Source organism: Natrix helvetica (assembly GCF_964273705.1).
Source record: "Natrix helvetica genome assembly, chromosome: 6".
NCBI classification, from domain to species: Eukaryota; Metazoa; Chordata; class Lepidosauria; order Squamata; family Natricidae; genus Natrix; species Natrix helvetica.
This window is the reverse complement of record NC_138553.1, coordinates 14,708,361-14,721,959: the sequence shown is the minus strand read 5'-3', so window position 1 is coordinate 14,721,959 and position 13,599 is coordinate 14,708,361. Positions and strand designations below refer to the sequence as shown.

Sequence of the window (13,599 nt, the reverse complement as noted above, 5' to 3'; positions counted from 1 at the left end):
GAAGTACCGTTCACCTGAAGTGTGAGCCTGAATATGAGTAATATCCTGGAGTTACACATTAGCATTATCAATTACACAGAACGAGGTGTATGACAAGGTGATACAATATCACCTAGCGTCTTCTCACCCTGCATTAAAGAAGTATTTCGCAGATTAGGCTGGGCAAAGATGAAATAAAAATCAGTGTTGCCTCTTTAAATCACTTCAGATTCGTAGATGACATTGTTCTCTTAAGAAGAGCTACAAATGCATACAAAACTACACAAAGTAGGAGAACCATTTGGCTTAAAAATAAACCTGAAAAAGAATCATGTTATATTTAATAAATTCACCAAAGGGAAAAAAAAATATCTGGAGAACAACTAGATGTAGTAGACCGCTACATATACCTTGGCCAATGAAAAATATACTGTTATTAATTTCTGTGTCTATGTTATTTTTGCCATACTTTGGAAACTGATAATTTTTCTTTTATTTCCATAGCCACCTTTCCTATCAAGCTGTTGATCCTCATCTGCATCTAAAATATTTTACGGTACATTTTTTATGGAGATGTTGTTGGAGACCAATTATCTAAGTTGGGGTTCAAGCAGAGAATTAGTTCAGACTCGTTACATAAAACACAAGAGAGCATCTGAATGCCTTTGCTTCTTATCTGGTATTTCCCAGATGAAAGTTGCCAGTCTTGGGAGATTCCTGTATTATAGGCAGAGACAATAAAGTAACTAGTTCAAACTAACTCTACACATGCCCGTTCACACTTGACTTGATGCTGAGGACCCGAGTTATAAAGCTTGACATAAAGAACAAAAAAAATTACGTATGAAGATACGTTGCCAACAATCATTAGCAATACATCTATATTATGTACCTTTGAATTTGACATTGAGATCACTATATGGATAATCTTCCCTACAGAGGGCAAGAATTTGTAAATCTTGCTATGGAGTTTAACGACTCATATACTGGTTCGTTTTGCAAATTTGCAGCACAATAAATCTGATAAAGTTTAAGCCTCAATGTGCCCCCGGGCTAATTTTTTATTTGATGTAAGACTACCATTTCTAATCTTTGGAAATACATAATACAATATTTGTTATAGATACAATACTTTCCTTCCAAGGCAGCTAAACTTATTTCCTTTTACGCAAAGAATGTTCTGTGTTCACTGAGATTAAGAAAATGAAGATAAGGAAAATGAAGATAAGGGATTTTAATTTTGGAAGCTGCCCATAAATATAGCTTTAAAAAAAGACTGGATTTTTTTTTCAGCGGCAGGCAACAAAGTTATTACAAGTATGTCTTTGAGAACAGAAGATGAAGCAGGTTATTTCCTAAATAAACAAGAATAGGAAGGAACTGCTGATGGCATTCTAACTGACTTCTCAGAATCCTTACAATAATATTTCTTCGGAGAAATTTGGCAGAGGCAATATGACCACTATCCAGGATCATCCTGTAAGAGTGAATTTTCTGCATGGGTACACATTAAGATCAAATAACCTTTCCGTTCTTAGATCTAAAAATCTAGGCTGTAGAAAAAATGACCTTTTATGGGTTGTTGTAAAAATATTACATTTATTTAGTTTTGTTTTTGGATTATTCCAAATAAACTAAAATGTGTAAACAAACAAACAAATAAAAAAGCTACTTCAACAGATTTATTCATGAAACCATAATTTAATGGGGCCACTGTTGGGTCTTTCCTGTCTTCTAATAATTCTCTAAAATTGGTGCTTGCTGATAGAATTGATCGATGGCAAGTATCACCTGATTTATAATTTAAAGTCTAATAATTTAAACTTTCCCTTTGGTTATGCCCAATGCCCAAGGTAAGATGATTCAGCAATGGCAGGCAACCAGAATGCCATCAGCAGTTCCTTCCTATTCTTGTTTATTTAGGAAATAACCTGCTTCATCTTCTGTTCTCAAAGACATACTTGTAATAACTCTTGTAGTTTCTGTGAATTTTCTATTCCTAATCATTTCAGCCAACAATTTCATGGGAAGTTGATAGCAATGAGTGAATTGAGAGTTACTGACAATATTTATCAATATATATGTAGACTGCCTAGGGAGGTGGTAGATTCTCAGTTGGAGTTTTTTAAACATTGCCAACGTTGAGATTTAATTCAGAGTCTCATTTCTCAGAATGAAATATATTAGAAAGAGATCATATATTCCATTTGCTCAAGTATTAAAAAGCATGTGGCTCAGTGTGGTGACCCTCTTACTTTCAGAGTTCTTTTCCCCCCCTCTCCTCAACCCAAATGTGCTTCCTTGCAATTGAAACACTTTTGTTTCATGTTCTGTCTTCTGAAATGGTTTGCTGGTTGTGAGTGCGTGTGTTATCTTCGCTCACACGCGCCCCTTTGGGAGGGAAACGGAGCTTCAAAGAAGCAGATAATAAACTCAGGCAGCTTTGGTTAGTAAAGCAGGGGCGGCATGAAACTCAGCCAGGCAGCGAGGGTGGAGAGAACAAGCCAGAAAGTTAGTTATAAATGGATAGTTTAGCACAGTGATGGCTAACCTTTTTGTTGCTGCGTGCCGACACCCATAATGTAATGCGTGCGCAAGACCATCTCCTCGCTTCCGCTCCCCCGCACATATGCACTGCTCCCCATGCCCCGTTTTGGGCCTAGCAGGCCTCCCTGGAGCCTCCCAGGACCAAAAAGTGGCCATGGGGGGGCACTGCACCCCCCGCAAATGCATGTGCATCTCCCGCGTGCATTCTGCCCCACAAACATGCACAGCAGATCCCAAAATCAGCTGATCAGCAGGAGGCGCACACACATGCACGGGGGAGCTGAGAGGGCTGTGTGTGCCACTTGTGGCACATGTGCCATAGGTTCGCCATCACAGGCCTAGCACAAGGAAGGGCAGCCAGCGGTCAAAACTAAGGGTTCGCCCGAACCGACACGACCACACAGCAGCCCACCAGTGTCTTCTGGAATTAATTATTCTGTTGTCTTCTACATAACACTACCATGCCTGCTTGCAATTTTTACTGCCCCTGGCTGAACTATCTAAGACTTCCACCTTTCCTTCTAAGCTTCTTGCTTGTTCTCCTCTGCATCTCAACCACCTTCCTAAAATGGAGTGCCCAGGATTTCTCAGTTGTAGTTTTTTCCCCCTCTGGAACAGGACACCTGTCATCTTCTCTTGTCATTTTTCCATTCTTAGAAATTCTGTGTGGAATTTCTGACATCCTAGTACTAACAAAAGCTATTCTTAATAATGACTCAATGAATAGTGACTCCATTCAGAAAGAATACTCTTATTTTCCTAATAGGGAACTTCCATTTATTCTCAGTAAATAGTTTACAACTGACAAGCAGAATGAATAATTGATTTCAGATTTTAGAAACATTTAAAGTAAACTATGGGTACGCGGTGGCTCAGTGGCTAAGACGCTGAGCTTGTCAATCAGAAAAGTAGGCAGTTTGGTGGTTCGCATCCCTAGCGCCGCATTAGGGAGTGAGCTCCCGTTACTTGTCCCAGTTTCTGCCAACCTAGCAGTTCGAAAGCACGTAAAAAATACAAGTAGAAAAAATAGGAACCACCTTTGGTGGGAAGGTAACAGCGTTCCGTGCGCCTTTGCCGTTTAGTCATGCCAGCCACATGACCACGGAGACGTCTTTGGGCAGCGCTGGCTCCTTGGCTTTGAAGCGAAGATGAGCACCACCCCCTAGAGTTGGGAACGATTAGCACATATGTGCAAGGGGAACCTTTACCTTAAAGTAAACTATAGAGTCAGTTTGATGCAGAGATTAAGACTCCAAGAAACTGGGAGACTATGAGATCTAGTCCCAAGTTAGGCATCAACTCAACTAGTGACCTTGGACCAGTAATTTTCTCCCAGTTCTAGAAAGGTGAAGGAAAGGGCAAACCACTTCCCAAATCTTGCCATGAAAACTGCAGGAACCTGTCCAGGAGACTACCAGAAGACAAGACTAACTTGTAGGCACACCTCCCTTCTAAAGAAGTAAACTATGTACTAAATTGGGTAATACTTCATCCTTTGGATATTGGATTTACATGTAGCATATTTAAAAAGAACTAAACTAAATATTGAAAATGACAAATCTCAGAAAGCACAATGCAGAAATGAGATGACACAAAAATATGTGTTCTTCATTTTATTTTCCTTACAAATTGATCACCAAACCATTGCCCATCTGTTCATGGAACAATACAGTAAAAAAATGAAACTATTCATTCTTTGTCCTGGTTTTAATAATTTAAAACAATGCAGCCATCCCTTAAAAGAATTTCAGACAGGTGTCGGCCTATTTCTCACAGTTCCTCCGGATATATTTGCTACAACTTTTACATTCCTGTACATTCCTTTTATGACTTGTGGATGTCAACTCCCAGAATGACTGGCATAGGAATTCTGGGAGTTGAAGTTCTCAAGTCCTAAAAGGACCGTGGTTCCCCACCCCGGTTGTGGAGGCTGGGAAGTTTGGGAGTTATAATTCAATGCAAATAGAAGGCAACAGTTTTATACATCACAAAGTAGGGCTAGTGGAAACCACAAGTTTATTTTTGAAAAGTTATAATTTTATAATCATTATAAAATAGAAAAGACCTCCTTAAAATTTCTTTTTTTTTTTTTTTGTAAAAAAAGAGAACAATCTTACGTCTTTCATAATATGTGGATAAATTTGGGTGTCACTGCACTTAACATAATCCAAATCATGTCTTTAAAAAAAACCCTACTGTTTAAATGGGAATGTTGCATTTCTCTTTACTGACTCTGACTTTCAGATACGTTAACAACTGGCGAGCTCTCATAAAACACAGAATAACAAACATAAATATCCGTGGCCTCTTGGAATCATGGCATATAAATTTACTGCAGTAATAAATCTCACCCTAATCTTCTTATAGCTATCAGATCGGGACTGAAAAATCCAGTTAAAGTTTTCTGAACCCCTTTTCGATGCCTGGATCTGATAGCCATAAACCTTCTCTCCTTTGCCATAACTCATAATATGAGCACCATTTTAAAAACATAAAAATAACTTCCCAGTTAAGGTACCATGTTGCAGGGGATAGGGCCAGATGGTATCCATTCATGAAATACTGAAGTGATATGACAAAAAGAATTGCTTAGAACAGTGTTGGAAAACCTTTTCGGCAACAAATGCTGAAAACGGAGCGCGCGCATGCAAACAGGAAGAGCAGCTCCCCGGCACGCACATGCGGGAGCGCCAATCACCTGGTATTCCAGTTTCTTGCATGCATGCGCGCGCAAAGACCAGCTGACCAGTGCACATGTGCACGCCGGAACCTGGAAAAGCAACAGGTGACGGCTGGCGTGTCCGGAGAGATGGCTCTGTGTGCCACTTTCGGCACGCATGCCATAGGTTTGCCATCATGGGCTTAGAGTCTAGCCTAGAGTTCTTCAAATGTGTTAACAAGGCTACTGTTATATGCACTCATTATCTCATTATATGAGATATGCACTCATTATCTTACCTTGAGATCTGGGGCACAAAAATCCAAATAATACCTCAATGCTATCAAAGAGTTAAAAGCTTTATTAAATGGTTTGCTGCCCTCCAGATTTGTGCAGCCCATCTGTGGCAGCCCTACCTTCAAGAAGTCACCTTAAGATCAAGTACACTTTGCTGATTTCTGAACTACTTGCTGGTAGTTCAGTTGATAGAAAATAAAATCAGTAGCTCTCTCTGATGCTATGGTAGAAATCATCTGTTTAAAAGAGGACACAACAAAACAACAGACCTATCCTGCCACCTGGTGGCCAATAAATATGTATTCTATATTTATTCTTCCTAAATAGTTCAAAGTAGAAAAACCTGTGACTTCTAGCAACAGGGCTTCCCAGCAAAATGTGCATGCTCCAAAAAGAATTCAGAAGAAGCCTTCAGACCTTGTGCCAACCAGCAACTATGCTGGCTGGAGAATTCTGGGAATTGAAGTCGACAAGTCTTAAAGTTGCCAAGTTTGGGGACCCCTGCCTTAAAACGTTATCCTCCCCCCCGCCCCCTTTGCAGAAGCCTGGGAAAAGAATGAAATGCCCTTAACAAATGGCAAGTAGGTTCTGCGTCTGAAGTTTGAAGCGCTTCTCTGAATAAGTTTTTGAAGCGTGCAGGGCCTTTTGGTACCCACATAATTAATAGCCATTATACAGTACATTTAAAAACCCCACAAAATCTGGAAAAACCCAAGCAATCGTATCGAACTTTATACAAGCCAGCAAAGTGCCAATGAGGTGGCATCCAGGTGGGAAGCAAAAGGGGACAAAAAAGCCTGATGCAACACAAGTCCCACGCCTTGGGTCCACGCATCATGACATATGCACGCATGAAAGGGGAGGAACTTGCAGACGACATCATTATGCTGTTTTTTTTGTTATTTTAATGAAAGCAGTGGCTTTTGTGGAATCTACACCTTTTTTTTTTAAAGGAACCACAATATAAGTTATTTTGATGTTGTTTTCACACTGGAATCAGGAAGGCACTAATAATCCCATTTACTAATTTCTTCGAACAAGATACGCTTCCAATGAAGATAATTTAAAAGTCTTGCGGGAGGTTTAAAATCCTCTTCCGTTCTGTTGCTGTTCCAAACATGAAAACAAGGCTACATTTAATTAAAATGTTATGCTTCAGATGGGCTTTTTCAATGCCGCTTTTCCCACGCTGCCGAGATAAGCATCATAGATGACGTTTAGGAAGTTGTCGTCATTCTGAAAACACAAACACATTAGTTAAAAAGAATCTGAAAGAAATCATAATGTCACTTAAAAAAAACAAACTCTGGGGGATCAGGAAAGTTGGCAACTCTGATAGGATAGCCCTAAAACAGACACACTTATACACATGGAAAACAAATTAAATAGACACTCAGTGGAAAATAACTTTAATTATTTAAACCAGGGGTCACCAACCTTTCGGACCTCAGGGACTACTAAATTCATAATTTTAAATCCCACGGACGACGAATATGAACTTTTTAAAAAGATAAATAGAATTTGGTGCAACAAAAAAAAGGCAAATAATTTTTCTGCGGACCACCAAATTTTTCTCGCAGACCACTAATTGGTGACTGCCTACATACAGATATTTACAAATGCTAAAAAAAAAAAAACTGGCAAAAGTCACACAGACAAACACATACACACACAAAGATCAGACAAATAACCCATGTGATTTCCCCCCCTAACCTATCATGTTGTAAGCTGTCTAGTCACCTGACAGTGAGATGAGCAGCATATAAATTTAATAAATAAATACCCTTTTACAAAAATAACATTTCTGAATATGTTAAATAAAACACTGAGGAATAGTATATCTATCATAAGATAAGCTACAAAAATCTGGATTTAAGTTAAAATGTTATATAACTCTCTGCTGCCACCATATAGGGATCATCAAACATGTTGCAGCCCAGATATAATAACTCAAGGCCCAGGGCCATGATGGCGAACCTATGTGGCACACAGAGCCATCAGCTTCGGCACATATGCGCGCACCAGCCAGCTGATTTTTTTGCCCTTCTGGAGGGCCGGGGGAGGCCGCTTTCGCCCTCCCCAGGCTTCAGGAAAGCCTCCATAGGTTGGGGAGGGCGAAAAACAACCCCAACGGCCCAACCGGAAATTTGGGAATAAACTTCCGGTTGGTTCGTTGGGGCCGTTTTTCGCTCTCCCCAGACTTCAGGGAAGCCTCCGGAGGCTGGGGAGGGTAAAAAACGGCCCCAACAGGCCAACCGGAAGTTCAGAAATGATCCGTTTCTGGGGGGGGGGGGGAGGCCATTTTCGCCCTCATCAAGCTGTCACAGACCAATCAAATGATGTTTTCTAGCTACTCTCAGAGAATACATAATAGGAATATGTGGGCTTCCAAAACCAACCATCGATTTCCATATAGGAAGAATTTTCTGCATTAACAATTAGCAGCGTTATAACTGCATCGTAATTCCATTGTAGCATCTAACTAACGATAGCAGTAAGACGACTACATTGCACAACTGATGCACAACAACAAAGTTTGCTTTCACTCCAAATCTTTTGACCAAACACCGTAATCAACAGAAGATATAGGTGGCTAAGAATTGAGGATGTCCTACCCGAATCAGATGCAGAAGCGTTTCCTGTAGCTGTAACTTGGTTAGTGGGCTGCTCTTTGGGATGGTTGCTTCTGAGTTCTGAAGAGGCAGAAGGAGGTTTGCTGATCCAGAAGTACTTTCTTGATTCAGCCATCCACTTTCACTTGGTTTTGGCAGCTGTGGGGCAGTCTGACGAAATACCATTGGGGACATCAGCATGGATGGAGCTATAGTAGCGGGAATCCGCTGCGGAGAGATGACCTACTCCCAATGCACAAGGAATTATACATTAATTCAATGAGTACATGAACTCAACTCATAGATACACACAGCAGAGGTTGAATAACACTAATCTCAGCATTAAAAACAGATAGGTTGAGGCAAACAGGTTTTACTTTAATAAAAGACAGCCAATTCTCTGGATTGAAATCACCTTGAGAAGACAATGTCATATCTTGGAGGCAGCAATACTCCATAAATCTGGGATTACAGAATCATTTCTGGTTTGAAGAGTAGAACAATGCTGAAGATGGTGGCCAACAATAGGCCAGGGCCAAATAACTTATTTAATTGGAAAAAGGATACTTTTTGTTGTCATCCTCTGAAAATAGATTGAATATATTCATACAAGATGATGGACAACTAGAACACAAAAGAGGTGGCAGAAGCATTTCTTGGCTAAGAGGACATGTTAGATACAGGCAATCCTTGACTTACAACGATACTGGAGTCCAGGATTTCTGTGGCTAAGTGAGACAGTTAAGTGAGTTCTGCTTCATTTTATGATCTTTTTGCCACAGTTGTTAAGTGAATCACTGCCTTTGTTCAGTTAGTAACATGGTTGCTAAGTGAACCTGGCTTCCCCATTAACTTTGCTTGTCAGAAGATTGTAAAAGGTGATCATGTAACCCTGGGACAATGCAACCGCCATAAGTATGAGTCAGTTGCCAGGCATCTGAATTTTGATCATGTGACCATAGGGATGCTGCAACATCGTAAGTGTGAAAAACAGTCATAAGCCCCTTTTTTTCAGCGCTGTTGTAATTCTGAACATAAACAAACAGTTGTAACAGTCAAGGACTACCTATATAAAGGTGGCTGCCCGATATGTCAATGTTAGGTTGTAAGTATAAGAAATGACAGGAATTCACCCAGCTGTGGATTCTACTAGCACTTTTAACATCTAAATACTCTCAACATGTCAACAAAGGCCAAACGGTAGCTTTCAATAACTGGGATTGCAATGTAGGATGCTGAAATTCTCATACTAACATGAGCTATCCAGAGAATAATGTTTAGACTCAGAAGTACCAGGGGAAAAAAAAATACAAATTGCAAAAAATTTCGAAGGAACAAAAAGCCATCTCCAGGAGGCTGTTCTTCCCTTTTAAGAGTCAAATGTGGACACTTCGCTGACATTTACATTCTGTGTTTTGGATGGTACAAATCTCATGTTCTCAATAAATAATAATAATAATTAATAATTTATTATTATTATTATTATTATTATTATTATTATTATTATTATTATTATTATTATTATTATTATTATTATTATTATTAGCGAAATACCAGGACCTAAAAATTTAAATTCAACGATTATGGCACAAACCAGCAGTGGTAATTCCAGTGGTAATCGGCACACTGGGAGCTATTCCAAAAGCACTGGAATTACATTTAAAACAGTTAAAACTTGACAAAATCACCATCAGTCAAATGCAAAAAGCTGCACTGCTTGGATCTGCACGTATATTACGAAAATACGTTACGACGTCCTAGGCCCCTGGATGGGGCCCAACTAGTAATCAATGCCAAACCCGGCGAATCAACTGGCCGCTGTGATACAATCGTATAATAATAATAATAATAATAATAATAATAATAATAATAATAACAACAACAACAACAACAACAACAACAACAATAATAAATTAAATGGTGGAAATACAATCAAGGCCATAAATACCTGGGCAATACCAGTTATAAGATACACAGCTGGTATAGTTAACTGGACACAAACTGATTTGGACATTTTGGACCGAAAAACCAGGAAACTAATGACAATGCACTACAGTTTACATCCACGTGGTGACACTGATAGACTATACCTGCCCCGAAAATCAGGTGGCAGAGGATTATTACAAGTGAAGCAAATAGTTGAAGAAGAAAAACATGCACTGGCTGATTATTTAAAAGAAAGTCAAGAACATCTATTAATCGAAGTAAAGAACAAAAATCTATTGAAGGCCCAACAGACGAAACAAGAATACAAAAAAGATGTGATAAAATTAAGAATGGAGAGTTGGCAGAACAAAGCATTGCATAGTCAATTTCTGGAAAAAATAAAAGATAAAGTGGACAGTGAAAAAACTTGGTTATGGTTAACAACAGGTACATTAAAGAAAGAAACAGAGTCACTAATCCTGGCTGCGAAAGAACAAGCTATCCGAACAAATGCCATTAAGGCCAAAATCGAAAAATCCTCTGATGATGCCAAATGCAGACTCTGCAAAGAAGTTGATGAAACTGTTGACCACATACTCAGCTGCTGTAAAAAAATTCCACAGACTGATTATAAATTGCGGCACAATTCAGTAGCACAAATGATCCACTGGAATTTGTGCAAAAATTATAATATTAAAACAACAACAAACTGGTGGGAACATAAGCCTGAAAAGTCACCGAAAATCAGATGGTCAAGATCCTGTGGGATTTTCGTATACAAACAGACAACATACTAGCGCATAACACACCAGACATCACACTGGTTGAGAAAAATAAGGTTACAATCATAGACATCGCAATACCAGGTGATAGCAGGGTCGAGGAGAAGGAACATGAAAAAGTCGCGAAATACCAGGACTTAAAAATTGAAATTCAACGATTATGGCACAAACCAGCAGTGGTAATTCCAGTGGTAATCGGCACACTGGGTGCTATTCCAAAAGCACTGGAATTACATTTAAAACAGTTAAAACTTGACAAAATCACCATCAGTCAAATGCAAAAAGCTGCACTGCTTGGATCTGCACGTATATTACGAAAATACATTACGACGTCCTAGGCCCCTGGGTGGGGCCCGACTAGTAATCAATGCCAAATCCGGCGAAACAACTGGCCGCTGTGATACAATCGTATAATAATATGCCTAAGAAATCATGTGTTGTCCCAATTGTAATTGGAGCCCTTGGAGCAATACCTAAAAGGCTACCTCGCTATTTGAAAATTCTAAATTTACCTGACTTGAACAGTCTGACTCTACAAAAAACCACCCTACTTGGAACAACTTATATCCTCTGACCTTACCTTAACAGTTCCTAGGTCCTTGGTTAGGACTCGAGCTGTTAGCCCCAAAGACTGTGAATCTCACCAAAGATTAACCATATAATAATAATAATTTGCCCAATGTACTATGGTGCTGGATAAGATTCCTGCGAGTCCCTTGGACTGCAAGGTGATCTTCTCTCTAAAGCCAGCTGTTTTCGTAGAGATAGCATAGGATTTTTCATTTTGTCTACAAAAGCCAGTATTTCCTCGACTACATCAAACCAAAGACTGATGGAGGCTTTAAAATTCAAAAATATTAAATATTGCTGTCCTAATGCATTCGGTCACAGAGTCCAAGATGCCAAGCATCACGTTAAATTAAATGAGAAAGTCCATTAGTTGCTGAATCTGGTCTTTGATACGCATTTCAATTCATTAGACAATGTTAATTCATTTTATCCAAAGCCAGGGTTGGCTGCCTATGGCCTCCAGTTATATATTTTGGCAGCACCTGCTGTGTTATGAACTACAGCCACTTTTGGAAAACAGGTTGTGTATCACACCACATTATCATGGTCACAACGCTGGGAGACAGCAATGAAATGCCACACAGATGGCCGGTTCATCCTGCTGACCCCCGCTGATGAGAGACGAATTTTGTAATTAAAGAAGAAAACCTGATATGCAGCCTTAGCTAGAAAAGCATTTCTTTCGGCCTAAGAACATTTGAAAGGTTATCAAAACATAGGAATATTTTGATGTTTTTTCTTAGGCAAAGGTAAAGGTTCCCCTCGCACATATCTGCTACTCGTTCCCGACTCTAGGAGACGGTGCTCATCTCCGTTTCAGAGACAAAGAGCCAGCGCTGTCCGAAGACGACTCCAAGGTCATGTAGCCAGCATGACTAAATGCCGAAGGTGCAGGGAACGCTATTACCTTCCCACCAAAGGTGGTTCCTATTTTTCTACTTGCATTTTTACATGCTTTCGAACTGCTAGGTTGGCAGAAGCTGGGACAAGTAACAGGAGCTCACTCTGTTACGCGGCGCTAGGGATTCGAACCGCTGAACTGCTGACCTTCTGATTGACAAGCTGAGTGTCTTAGTTACTGAGCCACCGTGTCCCTACTGATTTTTTTCTAATCCTGCCTTTATTACTTTATAAATAACTCAAGGCAGTGAACATCTCCTAATTTCCCAACAACAATAACCCTGTGAGGTGGGCTGAAATGGAATAACTGGCCCAAAGATGGCTTTTATGGCTAAGACAGGACTAGAACTCCCAGGCTCCTGCTTTATAAACCAGCACCCTTACCACTGGGCCAAACTGGTTCTCCACTACACACAATACTCCACCACAACTCTGGCATAGTAATGGATGCAGGGGCTCTTCATGTGTGATGGAGAAATTTTAAACTGGGAGATATAGGGGCATTCAGGAATGAATATTCAGGAAACTAATACATTTTTTTGTGCAAAAAAAAGAAAAAAAAAGCCCGAACTTGTGGTTTATGTTTTGATGATTAGACAGTACAGACTATAGAAAGAAGAGAGTCATGAGGTAATTTAGAGGTTAAAATATAAAATGTATTATAACTGTTATAAAGATCAAAAGCTACTTTTGATCTAAGATCTTTTTAATATCCCTTTTTTTTAACCTTCCTTCCATTTTTTTTTGCACTTTTAACAATACAATACAATACAATACAATACAATACAATACAATACAATACAATACAATAGTAGAGTTGGAAGGGACCTTGGAGGTCTTCTAGTCCAACCCCCTGCCTAGGCAGGAAACCTTATACTATTTCAGACAGATGGCTATCCAACATCTTCTTAAAGACCTCCAGTGTTGGGGCATTCACAACTTCTGGAGGCAACTTCTGTTCCACTGATTAATTGTTCTAACTGTCAGGAAGTTTCTCCTCAGTTCTAAGTTGCTTCTCTCCTTGATTAGTTTCCACCCATTGCTTCATGTTCTATTGTTTCTTTTTTTTTTGTTCTCCCTGACTCTTTCTTGTTCTACTTTAGTTTGTCATTTCTGACACCTGTTAAAACTCTAAATGAAAACTATTTTGAATACCTCACTGTAGAGCCAGATCTACAGGACGGATCTCTTACCCAAGGTCCTCTGATTTCAAGTGATAGTTCATTTACCTGTCCCTCAAAAAAAAAAAAAAGGAGCTCGGGATTTATTTATTTTTAGGGTAATTGAGCATGGACAGTATATTTCTCCATTCAACTAAATTAAAACC

At 39.5% G+C, this 13,599-nt stretch overlaps 1 protein-coding gene across 2 annotated transcripts in view; it reads right to left on the bottom strand.

Moving 5' to 3' along the window:
• Positions 1-4,124: 4,124 nt before the first annotated feature.
• DCP1B (decapping mRNA 1B) overlaps positions 4,125-13,599 on the bottom strand; it is a 68,810-nt gene continuing 59,335 nt past the window's right edge. For both annotated transcript variants that reach the window (XM_081957253.1, XM_081957254.1), the window contains 2 exons: positions 8,098-8,337; positions 4,125-6,718 (listed from right to left, as the gene is read on the bottom strand). In XM_081957253.1, the coding sequence (XP_081813379.1) occupies positions 6,638-6,718; positions 8,098-8,337 (321 nt within the window). In that variant the 3' untranslated portion in view covers positions 4,125-6,637. The remainder of the gene's footprint in view (positions 6,719-8,097; positions 8,338-13,599) is intronic.